At 37.3% G+C, this 18,712-nt stretch overlaps 1 protein-coding gene across 7 annotated transcripts in view; it reads right to left on the bottom strand.

Moving 5' to 3' along the window:
- The window catches only part of PIK3R1 (phosphoinositide-3-kinase regulatory subunit 1), a 105,725-nt gene that overhangs the window by 40,987 nt on the left and 46,026 nt on the right, over window positions 1–18,712 (bottom strand). The window contains exons 8-18 of one of the 7 annotated variants that reach the window (XM_087715587.1): window positions 14,554–14,656; window positions 13,998–14,096; window positions 13,719–13,899; window positions 12,842–12,967; window positions 11,835–11,977; window positions 11,550–11,726; window positions 11,382–11,450; window positions 10,165–10,335; window positions 6,640–7,307; window positions 4,837–4,915; window positions 2,999–3,174 (exon numbers count right to left, since the gene is read on the bottom strand). In XM_087715587.1, coding sequence (XP_087571713.1) covers window positions 7,118–7,307; window positions 10,165–10,335; window positions 11,382–11,450; window positions 11,550–11,726; window positions 11,835–11,977; window positions 12,842–12,967; window positions 13,719–13,899; window positions 13,998–14,096; window positions 14,554–14,656 — 1,259 coding nt within the window. In that variant the 3' untranslated portion in view covers window positions 2,999–3,174; window positions 4,837–4,915; window positions 6,640–7,117. The other 6 variants (XM_087715588.1, XM_087715586.1, XM_087715589.1 and 3 more) reach the window with 6 other exon arrangements.

Raw genomic sequence — 18,712 nt, 5'->3', positions numbered from 1 at the left:
TGGGTTCCAGCTGCTGCTACTGCCGGTTTGCTTAGGATGAACTTTGTGCATGCGCTTGATGCATGCTACGTATGCTTGATGCATGCTATGCATGCCTGATCTACGCTAGGCATGCATGCACAGTACTAAAAATGCTTCTGCACATGCGCAGAAGCAAAAAGCAAGATGGCCGCGTCTACGGTGCTGCTGAGAGAACCGTTCAGGGGTGTGGCAGGCCGAGTTACTACCTACTCATCTGAACCGGTCTGAACCGGTAGGAACCCACCTCTGGTGAAGTGCAAATGCTCCGGAGAGGCTGTTTCATCAGATATATTAATCTTTTAATTTTATCTGGGATAAATGAGGCAACTAAATAAAATGTAGAATGGTTCTTGTCGTTAGTGTCTGTTCATTTAACCACAACTGTGTTGTTAATTTCAGAAGCAGTGGTGAGATACGACCGGTACGCCCCGGTACGGGTGTACCAGTGTCTGCTGGGAGCACCAGGTACCGTTCCGGTATGGTGTTTCGGAGGGCCCACCCGCCCCCACGCGCTCCTTACCTGTATTTGAGCTGTTCAGGGCTTCTGTGCACAGAGCGTACAGCGCCTGTGCGATATTCTGCTGAGTAGCTGGAGCGTCATGGAGTGGGAGGTAAGTACACATGTGCTGCACGCTTTCATGTGGTCAACGCCCAGCCCTCTTGTACTGTACCGGTTGCAATGGGATCCGGAACCCACCACTGGTCAGAGGTCTAGCTCAGTATGTGAAGTGTAGGCTGGATTCCCACATTGTATTATATATGTTGTTAATAGAAATAACATTTAGACTTATATCCCACTTCACAGTGCATTTACAGCCCTCTCTAAGTGGTTTATAGAGTCAGCATATTGCCCCCAACAATCTGGGTCCTCATTTTACCCACCTCAGAAGGATGGAAGGCTGAGTCAATCTTGAGCTTGGTGAAATTTGAACTGCTGAACTGCAGCTAGCAGTCAGCTGAAGTAGCCTGCAGTACTGCACTCTAACCACTGCGCCACCATGGCTCTATAATGAGAGTTCATTGAATAAGCTACAATGGCTAGGATCACACATCATGCTAAGTCATAAACCATGGGTTTCAAATTACAAGTGGGTAATACTTTGAATCCTGTTACATATAGATTCCGATCTTTCAAAAAATAAGAGAAAAAATATGAATAACCCATGATGACCTACTGAGTTTATGACAGGGTAAAGACTCAAATTGGGAACTCTTTCAGTTTTGGTCCCAAACACTAAGTTACACCACCTCTGCTAGGATAAAGTAGCAATAGCAAAGCACTTATATACCGCTTCACAATGCTTTACAGCCCTAAGTGGTTTAAAGAATCAGCATATTGCTCCCAAACATCTGGGTCCTCAAAGTAGTTCTATAGGCTATCAAAATTATTTTCTGTCAACTCCTTGGATTCTTGTCAGGATTTTTTAAAAAAAAACTTTACATTAAATTTAATATTGATTAGAATTATGAGAGATTACAATTGTTTTATGTTGTAAAGTTAGTCACCTTAAGTGCTAACAATAGGCAGGATAGGATGTGAATATTAGCAACTATAATAATAAATAGAAGATTCCTGTGACTGAGGCTGATGTTTCTTTTATCAAAAAGATGTTCTTTGACACTGAACTACATTTTATCAGTCTTTGTTATCTCTTTGCATTCTGTTCCCCTCGTTCCATAGTAGGAAAAATGGCTATTTGTTCCACATAGAAACCTCAGGAAAACAACCCTGGAGTTATTCTAGAATAAAAACAAAATAATGATATCTAGAAAAGGCTGGCATATAGAAGATATTGATAGACCCAATTGGGGCATCTCTCTGCCCTAAAGCTTACAATGTCTACCCAAAACTTGGGTAGGGTTATCGAAATTGGCAGCCACAATCCAACCATATTATAGCAGAAATGCAGAACTCCTCAGTGCCATCTAGTAGTCATCTAGTTCTTTTTACTCTAATGTGTAATTCCCCACACCGCCCCCAAGAATCTTCCCCCTCCTCCACTTAAATACTACTCATCATATATACTATTTGTATGGAAGTTTGTCAAATTTCAGAAATTATGTACTGATGGTAAATGATAAAATTATCATATCAAAAACTGTTGGAGAAATATTATCAAGAGAGGAAAATGTGATATACCATGTCTCTAGGTTTAACTCATGGTTTTAGAGCAGAAAAGAAAAAAAATTAAAATATGAGTTTCACTTCGTTTCACCTAAAATCTATATTGTGCTATAATATCATGTTATACTTAAAATGAAAAGATGCACATATCATTCTTTGGAGTTCTTCCAAGTGGATGGAATTTTTGGCAGAAGAGCAGTTAAATCTGAAGTCTGTTGTGCTTTCAATAGTAATAGGTGGAAATGAGAGGTGTAACAGGAATGCACCTTTGTTTTTTTTAAGGGACGGTGAATTTTTGTCCCTGTTCCAGGCTGGAGGTAACATTCAAGGGAACTGGAACATTATTGATAGGAGACAAAATATCCAAATCCAACAGTATTAGGGTTGAAATCAGGAGTGAAATTCAGCAGGTTCTGGAGAACTGGTAGTGGAAATTTTAAGTGGTTTGGAGAATGGGCTGGCCCCAGAGTGGGATGGGAATGGAGATTTTGCAGTATCCTTCCCCTGCCATGCCCACCAAGCCACACCCACAGAACAGTAAAAAAATTGAATTCACCACTGGTTGAAATATGCCTGATGTGGCGAAGGAATTAGGAACTTTTAGCTCTCCCTGATGAAGTAAGACGATATGGGGAGATCCACACCTTAGTATGGTCTTTAGGGAGATTGGTCTTTAGTCTAGATACATTTGTTGCACCTATGAGTTATTTTTTCTCTCATATTTGGAATTGGGGGAAAATGGAATTCTCTGCTACCTTTAGTCTTCTATCTATTCATTAGAAAACAAGGGTGTAAAACACAAATAAATATAAAGCAACCCCCTCCTCATTATTGAGCAGTTAAGACATAAAATGCAGTTTCAAAACAATCTTTATTCATGTTGAAGACCTAGTACAATTTTTAAAGCAACTTAAGAACAGGACACAGCTCCATCAATTTCAGAAAGCCAACAACATTTTTTAAGGAGGCGCATTTGTTAATATTGCCTTTTAAAGACAACGTGCAACATCCATTTAGCCTCTGCCTCCCTAAAAAAAAATAGAAATGTTTTTAATGTTTTAAAGACATTTAACAAAATAGAGCTTATTTTTTTAAGGGGGAGAAACTAAGAGTAAAAATAGCAGCATTTTGGGCAGCTAATGCAGTCTCATAGGGACAAATGGCACTGTAGCTCTTCCCTAATTTTGTATGTGACCTGTTTTCATCAGTTTTTACTAAAATTGTTTTGTACAAAAACTAAAAATATTATATTTTGAGCCATGTCCCATGGGAGGCATTGTGCTTGGAATTGCCCATTTCAAAAGCAATCCTGAATAAAAGTCACAACTGGAATTGCTTTCTCAAATGAATACCATGCATAGCAAAAGCACTGTGTTAAATCTAACTGATGTTCTCCCCAGTGAAAAACATCACAATGATACTTTCCCCCCAAGCATCATAGCTCATTGTTAACTACAAGACAAAGCAACTTTTTCTACATAACAGCTGACACTGAAACATAAGATTTGGCTTTACACATTAAAACAAATTCTAGAAACATGATCTTTTCCAAGCTCCATATACCTTTCAAATAAGATAAGGTCAAGTCTCCAATGAAACCTTGGTGATTTTCTGGAAACAGCCATATATAACTTTCTTGACAATAATTTGGACATTTATCAGATTAGTTTGCTACTGGGAATTTTTTCTTTTACTACCCAGTCTAGCCTGCATATATCCATACATCATCCATATTTTTTTTATTAGTGAAGCTTTAGTTTGAAGAGATATCAGTTTGCATGTTTCTTTTCAATAAAAGTTAAAATATGCTGACTTTAATACGAGAATTGCATGTATAGCAAACTTTCTCTTTATTCAAGTATCATTTATAAAATTAAATTTTAATTTTCTGAATTGAATTAAAATTTCCAATGATTTTTATTTCATTTAACATGAAAAAGATTACAGAATTCTTAAGAGTAATTGTTAACACGAATAATAATAACTAAGCCTTGAAAGACCCTGTCAACGTTAATTCCTTCCAGGCTATTTAGAGACTTGGGAAATTTGGAGAAAAGTTTCACTACGCCATTTAGATTCACTGAAAAATGCAATCAGAACATGGCCCATTTATACACACTCTCTCTTTCACAAACACATATACAAAAGTACATCAAAACCACAAAACTAAGCCTCAAGTTACAGAATCCATAACTTGTTTTGTCTGAAGCAGCTGTATTCGTGGTATAAACATGGTAGTTCATTTTTCAGAAGCCCTGTAATTTTATTGTTGTAGCTCAGAAGTTTTGGGTTTGTCTCTCTGCATCCTAGAGAGGGACATGCACACACACAATGATTTTGTGTATGCACCAAATGTTGGATTGGTAACCATATATTAACTGTGCACGCAGGTCTCAAGGCTTGATCACTATATTCAACCTAGCTCCTGAGAGGCTGCCTGTATGATTCTCAATAGAAGAACACCAACAATGCACAGCACTAAAATGGTAAATGAAATACTGCTGATCAGCTGGCTTTTGTTTTAATGTGGGAGGACAGAAGCTAGGCCCCATCTATTCCCCATCAAAGGGTCCTAGAGGTAATCGGAACTGATAAAGCCAATTAGATGATGACAAATCAGGTGTAGGACCCCCTGATGCACATCAATCTCTCTGTCTCTCTCACACACAAAGTGCATGTTAGTAAATTACTTGCTATTCAGTGACTGGTCATAATTTGCCCTTCAAGAATAATCAAGAGCAAAATACAGATTTCTTCCTCTTGAAAAATCTAGTGGGAAGAATAAACAAACTGATTAAAATTGGCATACATTTGGCTTAATCTTTGCTCCGTGATAATAAAAAAAAAAAGCAATTTCCAGTCAACTTCCTTTGGAGTAGATTTTGGGAGTAATTCCATTGATTTTAGTGAGACTAAACACCAGGAGACAACTGCTTTGCAGCCCACAAACAAAACTCTACTGGGCTCTCCAGTGCTTGTAAAACCCCCATTGGCTTTTAATCTCACGTCTGCTTATTTCTCAAGAAAGCAAAGTTATTACGTTCTAAACAAATGTTTCCAATATAACATATATGGGTGAATAAAAATAAGACTTAAGTTAATTTATTCATAGTGTTACCAAACAATAAAAATGCATCTAGAATAATCTTCAGTGCCTCTTTAGAAGCACAGATTGCCTATGGGGTTGAAATCATAAAGAGATCTTCTATAAAATCTGCTTTCTTTTTGCTTATTCGCTATATAAATGACTTCCAGAGTTCCTTAATATTAATATGTGAAACTATATGATTTTTATTGTTGGTCAAGAAATGTAGAATTTGGTTAAATACTGTGACACTGAGGTTTATATTTTTTTCATTAACTTGATTACATGGTTACCTGATATATTTGTTCTTTAGGGTGACTTTTTAATTTCCTCCCCTACATTTAAAATGTCAACAGAAATTGATTCTGGGAGGTAAGTATCATAAAGCTTCCTAAATTTATTTTGATTCTGTTACTCAGAAAAGTATGAAATATAAAAGCCAAATGTATACCTAATTGTATATTTTTAAACAGTAGCTGAAAAACGATTCTTCCATGGGATGCAAAATGTATCTTGATGCAGTATCTAAACTGGTTGTTCAAAATTACATATGACAAATAACTCTGAAGAATTAAATTTGGTACTTTAGTAGTCAATGTTTTTCACCTGCTTATCTGCAACATTCAAAGTAGAATTTCTTTCCAATAAAACACAATCAAGATAATAATCTAAAAACTAAATAAAATATAGTGGATACCATTATGTGAAGATATTTTAAAACAATATTGTTGGACTCAAGTGATATTTTTGCAATAGTCATTTATTTTTATTGAATAAAGCAGCTTTTAAGCTTATCAGGCACTGCCCAACAAAATATTTAACTGAGAAATTAATCTTGAATTGTAACTTTGAGCTAGCAGCTCAATATGCTACAAAAAAGGGAAAAAACCCTGTTAAAGTTCATAGTTTTAATTCTGAAGCCAACTTTTTCCAATATCCTGTACATTTATTTAGAAAAAGGGGGGAGGGAAAGAGGACAACATGAAAACACACAAAAAAATATGAGCTATGAAAACATGTTGAGATGACATAAGAAAAAAAATAGAAACAGCTTATTCTTTAGTTACATATGAAACAAATATAGCCTATAGAAAATGAAGTATTGCATAGCAGTGTAAGGATTTGGATTTTGGGGAGGGGGGAATCCAAACAAAAAATGAATGAGTTGGTTCTGATAGTATCCATCTATGATAGTTAGTCATCCCGAACTATGTACATACTATATACTGCTTGTCATAAAAGTCCAGTCCTCTTCAGTCTTAAATATCTTAAAACAAGATTTTAAATGTCTAAACAAAAACACTTCCTGGCACTTCTATTACCACGTTCATTTCTCCAACCAACACCCTGTCAGAGTCTTAAAGTGTCCCTTAAAATTGAAAGTGCCGTTCTGCTACATATCATTCACCAGAAAATCAGCAATCCACAATGCCGGCAACTGCATCCACTGCACACTGAACACCGCATCTTCTACGTCATGACTGAGAAATTTCTGCTGCCATTTTGCGCTGGCCCCCCGCTGCACGTTGGGGTCTTCAAAGTTCCAACTTTAGAGCCCGTAAAGCTTCAAAGGGATGGTCAACAAGCACCATGATTAAAGGCCACTATGTCCCTGCAGGGAGACAGGTGTAGCATTTCTCTCTCTTTCGCTGCATTTTTACTTTTGCTTAGTTTTTTTTTAAAGCACTTTAGATTAGAAGTGTGTGTCCATAGCTCTCAACCGTGACCTCTCCCGCTGCAGTTGTGAAGAAAGCTTCAGTTCCATCTGAAGGCCATGACACCTTAGCTCCAACTCAAAAGCCTTCTTTACCCAGAAGCCTCAAGACTGCCGAATTAACTTTTGTGGGTATTTAATAAAAAGAGATAACCCCAAAGGATTAACATCTTCATCGCCTCTGCTGTGCATATACTGGATAGGCTAATGTGACATTGAGAGAGTCATTGTGCTGCACTAATGAAGTATGCTGATAATGTAGCACCAGTTCTTTCAGCGTGTTGTACAAGTTATATGGCTCTGCAAATCCATACCCAGTAGGTGTTTTGTTGATTACGCAATGCTTCACTTCACTGTCCACACTAAAAAGGAGAAAAAAAAGATTTTTTTAAAAAATGTCGCTAAGAGACATTTTCTTATATAACTTGCTCTTGATATAACATTACAGCAACATTCTTTGACCCATTACTGTAACCCTATCATTGTTTTCATTTAATCAGTAGTACTGTATTGCTCTGCCCTTCCATCATAGGTGAGGAAGTTGCTGTCCTCTTTAACTCTTCCAGCATCATTACAAATATTTCTTATAGATATCAGATTCCAGCGCTGTTCAAATTTGCTAGTGCTCTGCAGCAAATTGGTCCCCTTGGCTGATGGAAGATTGTCTTCATCAGTGGTAGGAAGACAAGCAGTTTTGGCAAATAATATTCCTCACCCCACAATCCTGCTCTTGCTTTGAAGAATTCCCCAATTCTCCAAAGAGTTTTGGCAACTGTAAAAGGAGTCTGGGTGGGATGAATGAAACCTCTGAAAACCATTACATTCTGATGGAAGCCTCCACTGAATATGTGTCAGTGGAGGGAACCCAACTGCACACTCATGGCTTATAAAATTGATTGTTATTAAGGAAGCCAAAGCCAAACCATTTTAAACATGAAGAAAGCATATACGTTAATATTCTCTAGAAATAAATTTAGCTACAAGGAGTGGAGCAGTAGGCAGCGTTTGGTGGGCATTTAGAATTTAAATGCATGGCATCATACAAACAAATGCTTAACAGAAAGAGGAACATTACAAAATAGGGATACAGTTGGATCTCTTCTGTAATATTATAGACAAAGTTAGCTAAAGCAGGTTGGTGGGAAAAATATATATATATATATACTCCTCATTCAATAACTGTTCAAAGTTATGATGATACTGAACAAGAGGGATTTATGAGCAGCCTATGAAGTTGTGGCTGTTTTAACATTCCACAATCATATAATCACAATTTGGGCCATTGGTAACCAGCCTGCAATTATGATGTTTGTGTTAACCCATGGCCATGTGATTACCATTTGCAACCTTCCATGCTGGTTTTTCATAAGCAATGTCACTGGTGAAGCAGGCAGGAGGTTCCAAGTTGTTTCCACTGATTTTTTTGCCTGCCTACCCACATGCCAAACCCACCTTTCCCTGCTCTGTAGCCCCTGCCTGTGGTGCCCACCTGTGGATCCTGCATACCTGGCTGTCTACAGATCCCACCTGTCCAACTGTAGCTCTCACCCACTGGCCTGCTTGCTGGGGATTTTCACCTCCACCCATGTTGCAGTCCTGGCTTAACAACCTGTGGAGTCCTAAAGTTATAATGGCAACCAATGGCATTGCCATCACTAAGCAAAGTGATTGTAAAGTTCAATGTCATGCGACTATATTGTTTAGCAGCAGGAATTCCATTCACAATTGCCATTATAATTCAAGAACTAGTTGTAATCTGGTAATTAATACTGTGTTTTCCCAAAAATAAGACAGGGTCTTATTTTCTTTTGAGTCCCGATATATGGCCTTGGCCTTATTTGGGGGGGTGGGGTGTATTGTTTTCTGGAAGGTGGCAGGTGGGGCAGGCGAGAAGTGAGACACACGTCTTATCTTTCCAGCTCCCTCACGTTCCTTACTGTTGTATCCAGAGAAACACATGGTAAAAAACCTTCTTGCAAGTTCAAACGTCTTGAACTTCTGAGAAGGTTTTTTTACAAAGTGTTTTCCTGGACACAACGAGGAGGAATGTGACAAAGCTGGAAAGATAAGACACCCTGGGGCACAATGTGAGGGTTGGCAGGTGGGGCAGGTGATGGGGTGGAGGCTCCTGCAACCCGTCCATTCACAGTCGGAACAGCAAATCTCTGCTATCTGCCAGAGGATGAGGTGGCAGGAACCAACACCTTCCTGCGCCTCAAAAGTGGCTTCACCTGGGTGCTGGTGTGGGGACTGGTGATGGCCGCCGGCAGCATGAGGGTGTTGGTGATGCCTGACCTGCTGCAGGCCAGGCAGACGGAGGCACTGAGATTGGCTGTGGGTGGCCGCCATCTGCTTCATCATCAGCGCCGCTTTCTTGCGCTGCTGCAGAGCCGCCTGGAGATATGAGCCCAGTGGTGACGGAAAATGCTCTGGCCCCGGCGGCATGAAGTCCCCCGGCAGCCAGGATAGGGAAGGGCAACAGGTAGCTCTTCAAGGCAGTCACTCCATGCATGCCTGCACCGTCGCTGCTCCAAGAATCAAAATGGGGCACTGGCGGGCAGGAATTCTGCTTGGCCAGGAGAGCTGGGGGTGGCAGCTGCCTCGTAAATAGCTGAGGAGGCACCCACTGTGCAGGCAGGAGGCACTGGGTTTGGGCTCAAAGCCACCGCCAAAGTGCAAGACTGGTGTGCGCTCAGGCCAGGTGGCGGGCTGCTGAAGGATCCGTAGATCGTCTGGGCCTGGCCAATTCTGGAGGGCCGCCGCGGTGGGTGTAGAAACTACCATAGCCTTCCCCGGACAAGGTTCATGGCAGGGCTGTTTTAGTTGGGTTTTTTTTGGGGGGGGGGAGCTTATTTTAGCCCATGTCCTGAAAAGCCTGATTATGCTTAGTATCAGGACATGTTCTATTTTCGGGGAAACATGGTATTGTATGCAAATAATATTTATATTTATGACCTATCATATTCTGAAGTCAGGCAATAAATTTAATGATTATCAGACTCCCATACTTTCACAACAACTTTTTGCTGAAAGGCTGTTGCCAATGTTTTGAAAACTTCATTAACAAATATTTCAAGCCAGAAAACCAGTATTACAATAATCCTTTGAAGGGCAATCCAAGCAGATGCATGGATCCAAGCTTTGGTTAATCATCACAGAGAGGGAATGAGGGAGTTCAATTCATTGCTGAAGAAACAGGATAAATATTTGAATACATACACAACAGAACAGGCATAGCAACCCTGCTTGCTGCTTTCCCTAACGAGGAATGTTCCATCTCGTTTCCCACGTAATAAATTTTCAGCTTGGCTTCTGTTGATATTTCCAACATTCCATGTGCGTTCATCATGATGGGGCAAATCTTCATCATCTTCTACTATAGAGTATTGGCTGTTCAGAAGCAACATGAGACAGTTAAAAAACAGAAATAATAAAAGACCAAGCATAATACAAGAATTTGAAACAAAATCAAACTGTTTGACTCAAGGCAGTTTTGTTGACCATAAGGCCCCATTGTTAGGTTTTCAGAGAAGTAACTATTATATAGCTTGACACTCCTCTCTCTCCATTCATAAATGTTAGATTTATAAAAATAAATCTAACTGAATGTTGCTTTTTATTTTCCTGATATAGCATATATTTTGGAGTATTCACTATAATTCAATCAAAACTTACTAAGTGGTTCTTATTCAGTTCACCCAAATAATTAAGGTTAAAACTCTTAGAAATAATAAATTTAGATTTTGGAAAAGAATAAACCACTTAAAATAAGTAGGACAGTGCAATACTTTGGGCTTTCAAAAAGATGCCTCAAACCATGTGGAGAACAACCTCTATGCAAGTCCTTTGCCTGGAATACATGCAGCTGCAAAGTCAACTGCACAAACCCAGGAAAAGATGCAGCTGCTTTAAAGAGTTATAGACAACTACTACATTCATGTTATTACTGATCTGTACATCATTAAAATGATGAATTCAGCTTTATGTGCAAGGAATTCCTACTGGAAATTATTCTTCACTGAACATAATAGAACATAATTTTCTGTGTAGAAAAGTTATCAGTGGGTAACAGGAATTGTAGTTTGCACCTGGATTTTAAGAACTGGTTGAAAAGAAAATCTAAATCATGCTTATTTTAAAATCATGTTTATTTTATCTTTAGAAGGATTCTCCAGTTTTAGAAAGCAATGCCTTGAAAGAATGGGAAGTTTTATTTACTATTTCTAAATCTCTTTGGATCAACAGTAGGATTCAATTCTTAGGCAAAAAAAGGGGGGTTATATAAGCTAAGCTCCTGAATTGATAAAAGTACTACATTATTGACATGGATGTTATAAAATGATTTATATTTATAAATATTTACATTGAATGATTAAAAACACAATAATCAGAATCTGAGGTAACATCCCCCCACAAAAAAATATTTGGATACTCACTCTTCTGAATTTTCATTGCCAAGCCATTCATTCAGTTTCTTTTGCCGAACACCTTTCTGTGTCAGCCACCTAGAAAGCAGTTTTGAAAACAGTGTTAATCTAGAGAACATTCATAGAAACTCAACTGAAAGAAGTGCACTTAAAAGGCTGGAATTCGCAAATACTTACATCAAGTACTGATCTCTAGTTTTTCGGAGCTGTATAAGGTCTGGCTTAATGCTGTTCATGCGTTTGTCTATTTCTCTGTATTCTGCAGCCTGCTTCTTTAGATCTTCTTCCAGTCTATGTCGACTGTCCACAATTTCACTTATTCGAGATTTCAGCTTTTCATAGTTGTGCATGATTCTGGAGAAAATAATTTGGCATGTTTACATCTCATTCTGGTTTCTAGCTTTATCTGGAGACATTTATATATGAGATATATATATATACTTTTGACTCACTGTAACCAACCTTTGTATTTCTTTTTCATTTCCTTCCCGTTTGAACTTTTCAATATATTCCTTGCTGTATCTTTCTTGCGTTTGGCACTGTTCTTCAAATATTTTTATGGTTTCATTAAATGCTTCAATAGCAGTTCTTTTCATTTGAATTTCCTGGATAGAATTAAAAACTGTTTAATAATACTTTAAAAATATCTAATTGAGTAATACTTGAATATTTTTATGATATGATTTTTAAAAAGAAAGTATTACTAAAGGATAGGACTGAAAAAGATGTCTTGTATAGCATTTATTAGTTTACTATTATCTTCTACAAAAAGAGGTAGCTTTCCAAGATTTTAGTCTAGTTTTTTCCAGACCTGATTGGAAATCGTGTAGATTGAGCCCACAAGATTCTGCATGGAAAGGATGTGCTATTCCCACAAAGCATTTTCTACTTTTATAGTTCCTCTTTGTGGTTGATGGATGCCTCATTAACCATCCTACTTTTTAAATCATTGGCATTGAAAACCAATCTCTATATAGAACATGTATACAGAATGTAAGCATTCAAGGAATACCTTAGATAAAATGTTATCAAAATACTTTAAATAATTCTTTAGATCACTGCACTTCTATAATTTAAATACATATTTGTATTTGTACAAAGATAACTTACAATATACTTTTAATATATTGTTATATTGTGAACATACTGTGTGAACACTTCCATCTAAATAATTCTAAGCCATTGCATTTTTTGGGGTTATAGTGTACCTGATTTTAAAAAAAACATTTATTACTGATTTACTGCTGAAGTTGCTGTTGCAGAACATAGCAATACATCAGTACTATTTGGATGGTTTAGCACTATTAATCAATCCTAACCTTGCTTCAAACCATGTTGTTTTTAAAACTGAAACTGAAAGGTCAAGATTTAGCCTCAAACTCTATAAAACTGAATTTCACTGGATTAATGGGTCTATTGGATGAACTACTTTATATTTTAAATTGTAATTGACATTCAACACTGCTAACCTGAGATGTTCTTGTATAATCTTCATAGAGTCTGTCATATTCTCTGTTCTTTTCTTGGAACTGAATATTATATTCATGTAATTTCTTTCCAACAGCTTCAATACTATCTTCTTTAACTACTTGATCCTAGGAAGATAAATATATGGAAATACATTCAATGAAAGCAGACCCTTTCTTACAGTAGTAACACTTTTCATAAAGCAGCAATCAATCAAATAATAATTCATAATTTGCAAAGGAATGATCGTGTTAAAGCTTGTAAAATAGTTTCTTCACAGAACATAAGCCATTACTTATAATGCTGCCACCACAAGCAGGGCTCCAGGACTTCTCTTGCTATGAGATAAATGTATGAGTTTATTAGACTAATAAGTTATTGCATGTGAACAATTTTGTTCATACAATTTTGTTTATTTACTACTAAAAATTAAGAGTGGTCACTGTGGAATTGGGCATCTTATACAAAGGAGCTTATAATTAGCAACATAAAAAGATAATTTTTCATTCAGCATCCTTCACACTATATGTATTCCAGGTGTGAAGTTATATCAGCTAACAACTAGCAAAAACAAAAGCAACAACAAAAATCTTCCTTGGTTAACCTTAGTAAATATTTCATGATATGAGATTATTCTTCTAGGCAGGAACCCAGAATTCACTTCCAATAAAATGAACATATGAATTTTAAACATAAGAATTGTCTGCAGAATTTCAGTGTAATTTCCACAGTGGGACTATTGTTCACTCATTTTTCGGTATAATTTGCACAGCATTAACTTTAAGGATTTTGAGTTGCCACATCCACATAATTTAAGGTTTTATATAATTCATTATTATTCATGCAGCAAAAAGAAAGGGAATAAGATGCATATGTTACCTGTTGATATTTGGATACTGGATAAAGTAATTTTACATCCAGTTTTGGATTATATTGAGCTAAAGATTCATTTCGATAGTGGTTTATTAGCTCAACCACAGAATTGAATGTTAATGGATCTGAAAAACCGTATTTCCCATCTCGATGAAAGATTTTTATCAATTTATTATTTCCTCCTTTCCTGTAAAGTTCAGAAAAAAAAAGAGTCAGCTACATTCATGATTATTATTTTTCTTCTGCAGTGTGATGTAAAGGTGATACCGTTTCAGCTGTTTTTACCTTAGTGTGAGAGTGTAGTCACCATGCATTTTGGTGGAGGCATCTCGTACCAGGAATGTACCATCAGCAGTGTCACGAAGTTTCTCATTGACTTCTTCCCTATTAGGGACCAAAAGCAACCTCAGATTTAATTTTCTCAAGAAAGAGCGCCCTTTTGTATAACTTTCTGCTTGCAAGGTAAACCTTGGAATTTTTGAGTCATTATAATGGAATTATTCTTTTTTTCTCAAAAAATTCTATTATAGAAGAGTTTGATGGTAACTCATATGCACAAAAGAAAAGGGGGAAAGGATAGATATGTTTTGTATTTCTAGTCTTGTGTATTAACATAGTAAGTTTTAGATGTAAAAATCTAGCTAGATGTATCTACTTTGGACATGCTTGCAAAATAGCATAGAAATGTTTAATGAATCTCTTGTTATTTTTTATTCTTGGCAATGTATGTGTCCAGATATCAGAAGCTGTAGTACAAATGCTTTAAACATATCACAATATAGTGCAGGTTAAACACATGTATACATAATCAACCAAGATAAAAGATATATTTTTGTCTCACCTTGAAATATCTCCCCAGTACCATTCAGCATCTTGCAAAGACATGTTATTATTCATACCGTTATTTGTTACAGTGTTAGGTTTTGTAGGCTTTGGAGGCAATGCTGCAATGAAATTTAAGAAGAAAATAGCTTAGCTATATAGCCTGCAGGCAATATAATTTTAAATGCTTTAATGAAACTATGCTTAATGTACATCTATTAAATTATTGCAAGTTGAATTTTCATTTTTTTTGTCATCTGCCATAGTTTTCAATTTGTCATTAACCAATCCAAATAGCATGCGTGCAAAATTAATTTCTTTAAAAAAATAATAATTTATCACAGTTGGAAGTGATTTCTTTTTCCTGGATATAAGACTGCAGCCTCTGTTGTCTGACCGTCTTATGCTTCCAAGTCAAGAGCCCCTCCCCCCTCCACATACAACAGAACACAATTTAGACTTCCAAATGCATAGACTGAAGTTAGCCTCCTCTTCATGCCACATCCTTTGTTATTAATTTCTTTGTGCATCACTTTATATAATGCAATTATGTTTTAAGCCGTCCTTCCCCAATTTAATTACCCAGGAGGAATTGCTTTGCTATCAACTCCAACCCTGCTGTGGTTTAAGAAGAAATCAGCAAATCATCAGTACTACTACATATTTTAACACACTGCCTGGATCTCTTATGCTTCCTTTTATAATCTGCTGTCCCCCAAACACTTTAAGGAACCAGTCTGTGACAGCTATCCCTTGCCTTAATCTGAGCTGTCTGTAGGATAAAATTCTTTCAAATGGCAAGACTGATTCAAGCCACATACTTCTCTGTTGCTCAATGTCAAGGCTGCATACATACAGTGGGTGGCAAAAAAATACTGCAGCATTCCCTGGCTTATCGGCTAAAAGGGATCATGTTTTTAAAAAATACATAAACATCAAGTTCACTCATTAAAGTTCACTCATGCCTTTGCCCACTAAACACATTTATGAAACGTAATAAATCAAAATGACAATTGCATTTTCAGAGGTTTAAGGAGAGGTAACAATCTGCTCATCCTGTGCTAAATGCTTGCAGATAAAACAGGATCGCATCTAATAAACTCTAACAGTGACTAATAATTTTAAATGCTAGCTTTTTTTTTTTTAAAAAGCCCCCTGATTGCATTCCGAGTCAATCATGATACAGAAAACAGTACCCCCTTTTCTGTATAACCACAGACCCACAGGTGAAAGAACGAAACTAAAACAGAAACATACAACAATTGCAATTTCATCTAACAAGGAAAAAAGACATTTGCACAAACCCCCTTTTCCTGACTCCTTTTCCTATGCACTAAACACAACTGAGCAATTATCACAAAATCCCCCCTAAACATTTCACCCTGCTCTAATAACAGCAACTGTTAACATTCAGAATATGCTTGCCTTTTCAATCATAATGCTGCAGTACAGTATTACCATTACCTGGTGGATCCATTTCTATGTAAAAAATCAAGTCTGTGCCACAATTTACATCTGTCCTAGGGTACTCTAGGTCCACCTCTTCCATGTTCCAGACTGTGTTGTACATTTGTGTGACTTTCAGCAAGAAATCTCAGTTAAAACGAAACAGTCAGGATCTTTTTGTAATGGTGTCTTGGAATTCATTTTAAAACCTCCAAGGGGCTGCACTGTAACCTATTACATCATAATCCCCAGCCAATCATGTCAAAAATAATGTCACTGGACCACTCCTATTTCATCATTTTTGTTATTCATTGTTAATCTTATAACAATTGTCATTTCAGAAAGTACAGGCGCTAATGATCGGCACCTGATCTTATTTATTTAAAAAAGAAAAGAAAAAAGAAGAAGACTGAGCCGGTTTCTCGGTTTACACAGATTTCCCCCCCCTCCCCCTTACTCTTTTCTGTCTGGCATTTGGTACATTCCACTCCTGGCAGGTTGACAAAGGGTGATATGCTGCAGCAGGAAGCCTTCTCTTTCACAACTACTGTGGGATTCTTGGTGGATGGAGAGCTACTTCCCTTCTAGACACAGCAATGCAATGTCAGGGCATTGTTTAGCTTTGACGGTGGCGCTTTTAAAGAAAAAGAGAGAAACCAGAAATCTCAAGAGGTATTGCCCAATGCCTATTTTATGGATGTTTGGTTTTGAATAAGCTTTATCCTAATAAAATGTTCTTAAGATGTCATTTGTTTCTAAGCAGGATCAACATAAGTCATTATTTACAGAATATTTCAATTGCTTTAGGGGTTAATATTCCAAATAGCTTTATTTTTAAAAAGAAGAACAAAAAAAAAAAGCCTCAGCTGCAGCAAGAGGGGGAAGGGGAACCCAACCACTCAATGCCTGTTAGCTGACTTTCCAGCCCGTAAATGTTTGGGGAAATGAGGGAATGCTCTTCCAATGTACTTGGTTTGCATGGATTTAGTTGACTTGATTCCATAATTTGCACACTTTTGCCACTCTTAAAACAAAAGCTCCTTGTGATCATCAGTTTATCAGACTTCATGTTTCCTCAAGCCCTGAAAAATCTCTCAAGCAAAGCAAAGTTCTTTAAAAAAAAAATGTTCTCTAGCCTTCAGAAAAGTCTCTCATATCATACAACTCATTGTGAGTTGCATTTTGAATATATAGCACATATGAAGAAGGCCAGACAGGGAGAGTATTGAACACAAGTACTGCCACATAAATGATTGCACTGGTATTGTTAACAGTTCTGTCCTGCCACAGCCATGAATTTTACAATCAAAGCACTGCATATAAGAATCATCCGGTGACCCATTTTTATCTTCTGAAAAAAACAGCATTTTGTAACTGCATACTTATAGCACCATATTGACTAATGCACCTCCAAACTCATTACGCTACCACAACCATGCTTAAGCCCATCTTGAAGCTGCTTTCCCAACCTTCCCTGTCCAGTTAGGTGGATGGACACCAGAGATTCCTTCCACTTGTTTCAAGTAACAGGACACTTTAGAGAATCCCAGACACAAGCTCAAACAGTGAAGCTCAGGGTTTAGCCCACCTGCTATCCAAATAGCTCTGCCGCCAAAGCGCATTGCTTACAAAGGTTACGTGAGATATAAAGCAACACAATTAACCATTAGTTGGTAATTTCTTTCTCTCTCTCATTGTATTTCCCTTAGGTAGGCTTCAACAAAATGCATTTTACAGGTGAAAGAAGAGAATTTTCTTGCTAAGATTATACTACTGGCTAAATTCTGGACAGTTGCACTTGTATGATCAAGTTACTTCTTAACCCAAACTAGTCTAGCTTGCTATGACATCACGTGGCAAACCAGAAAGAGCAAGATTCTGACAAACCAGTGATTTTCCATAGTTCCAGCATATGCTTTCATTAAGACACATTTTGACTATTAAAACACAACTATTTAGTCTGCTTGGCTGCAGCATATATTATTCTAATTGTGATAGAGATTGAGAAATATCCATGTATATGTAAATCCACACACACACATATACACTCACCAGAGTTCCTTCCTTTAAAGAATCATATATATATAATTCAAATTAAATCAAGAATTACTTACTTTGCATACTATGCATGGTGCACATTCACCCTTGTATATCACACAATCTGAAAATTCCAAACTGAATGCAGTTTCAGCTCAGCTTCACAGATTAAAATACAAATTAAATCAGGCTTCCCTTGGATTCAAATCTTCTCTGAAACAACTAGGAAGAAGTTATCTCGAAAACTGTAATAAATTCTTCTGCTTGGTAAATCCAGAAGAAAAAGCTGCAGTGAGTAGAATCAGAAAGCTTCGCGTCTTTTCCTCTTCGGAAAGAATCAATCTCTGTTCTTGCTGAGACTATCAACCCATTTCTGTTTCATCACTGAATTTAGCTGGCCTTTTTTTTCCCCCTTTCTTTTTTTTTTTTTAAAAAAAGTCCTCTGTAGCTTGCACGTCTCTCCAAGATAAAGATCTCAGTTTCATGATTAACTTGGGCAGGTTCAAATATTTGCTGAGCAAGGGATTTCAGGTGGGGGAGGGGAGCTGGAGTCAAAGTCAGAGTTGTCACCGGCTAACAAGTGGCCAATGCAAGACTAACCGGTCTCAATTTAGCTAAGCAAATGAGAAGACCATTGTGAGTAGCCTTAAAACAGTTTCTATAACCAGCTGCTCCATGCAGTGTTGAAGGAGACT

This window comes from Thamnophis sirtalis, unplaced genomic scaffold (genome assembly GCF_051295495.1).
Source record: "Thamnophis sirtalis isolate CommonGarterSnake01/CBP01778 unplaced genomic scaffold, rThaSir2_p1.2 scaffold_5, whole genome shotgun sequence".
Classification (NCBI taxonomy): Eukaryota; Metazoa; Chordata; class Lepidosauria; order Squamata; family Natricidae; genus Thamnophis; species Thamnophis sirtalis.
The sequence above is the reverse complement of the archived record's forward strand: the minus strand, read 5'-3'. Positions and strand labels throughout refer to the sequence as shown.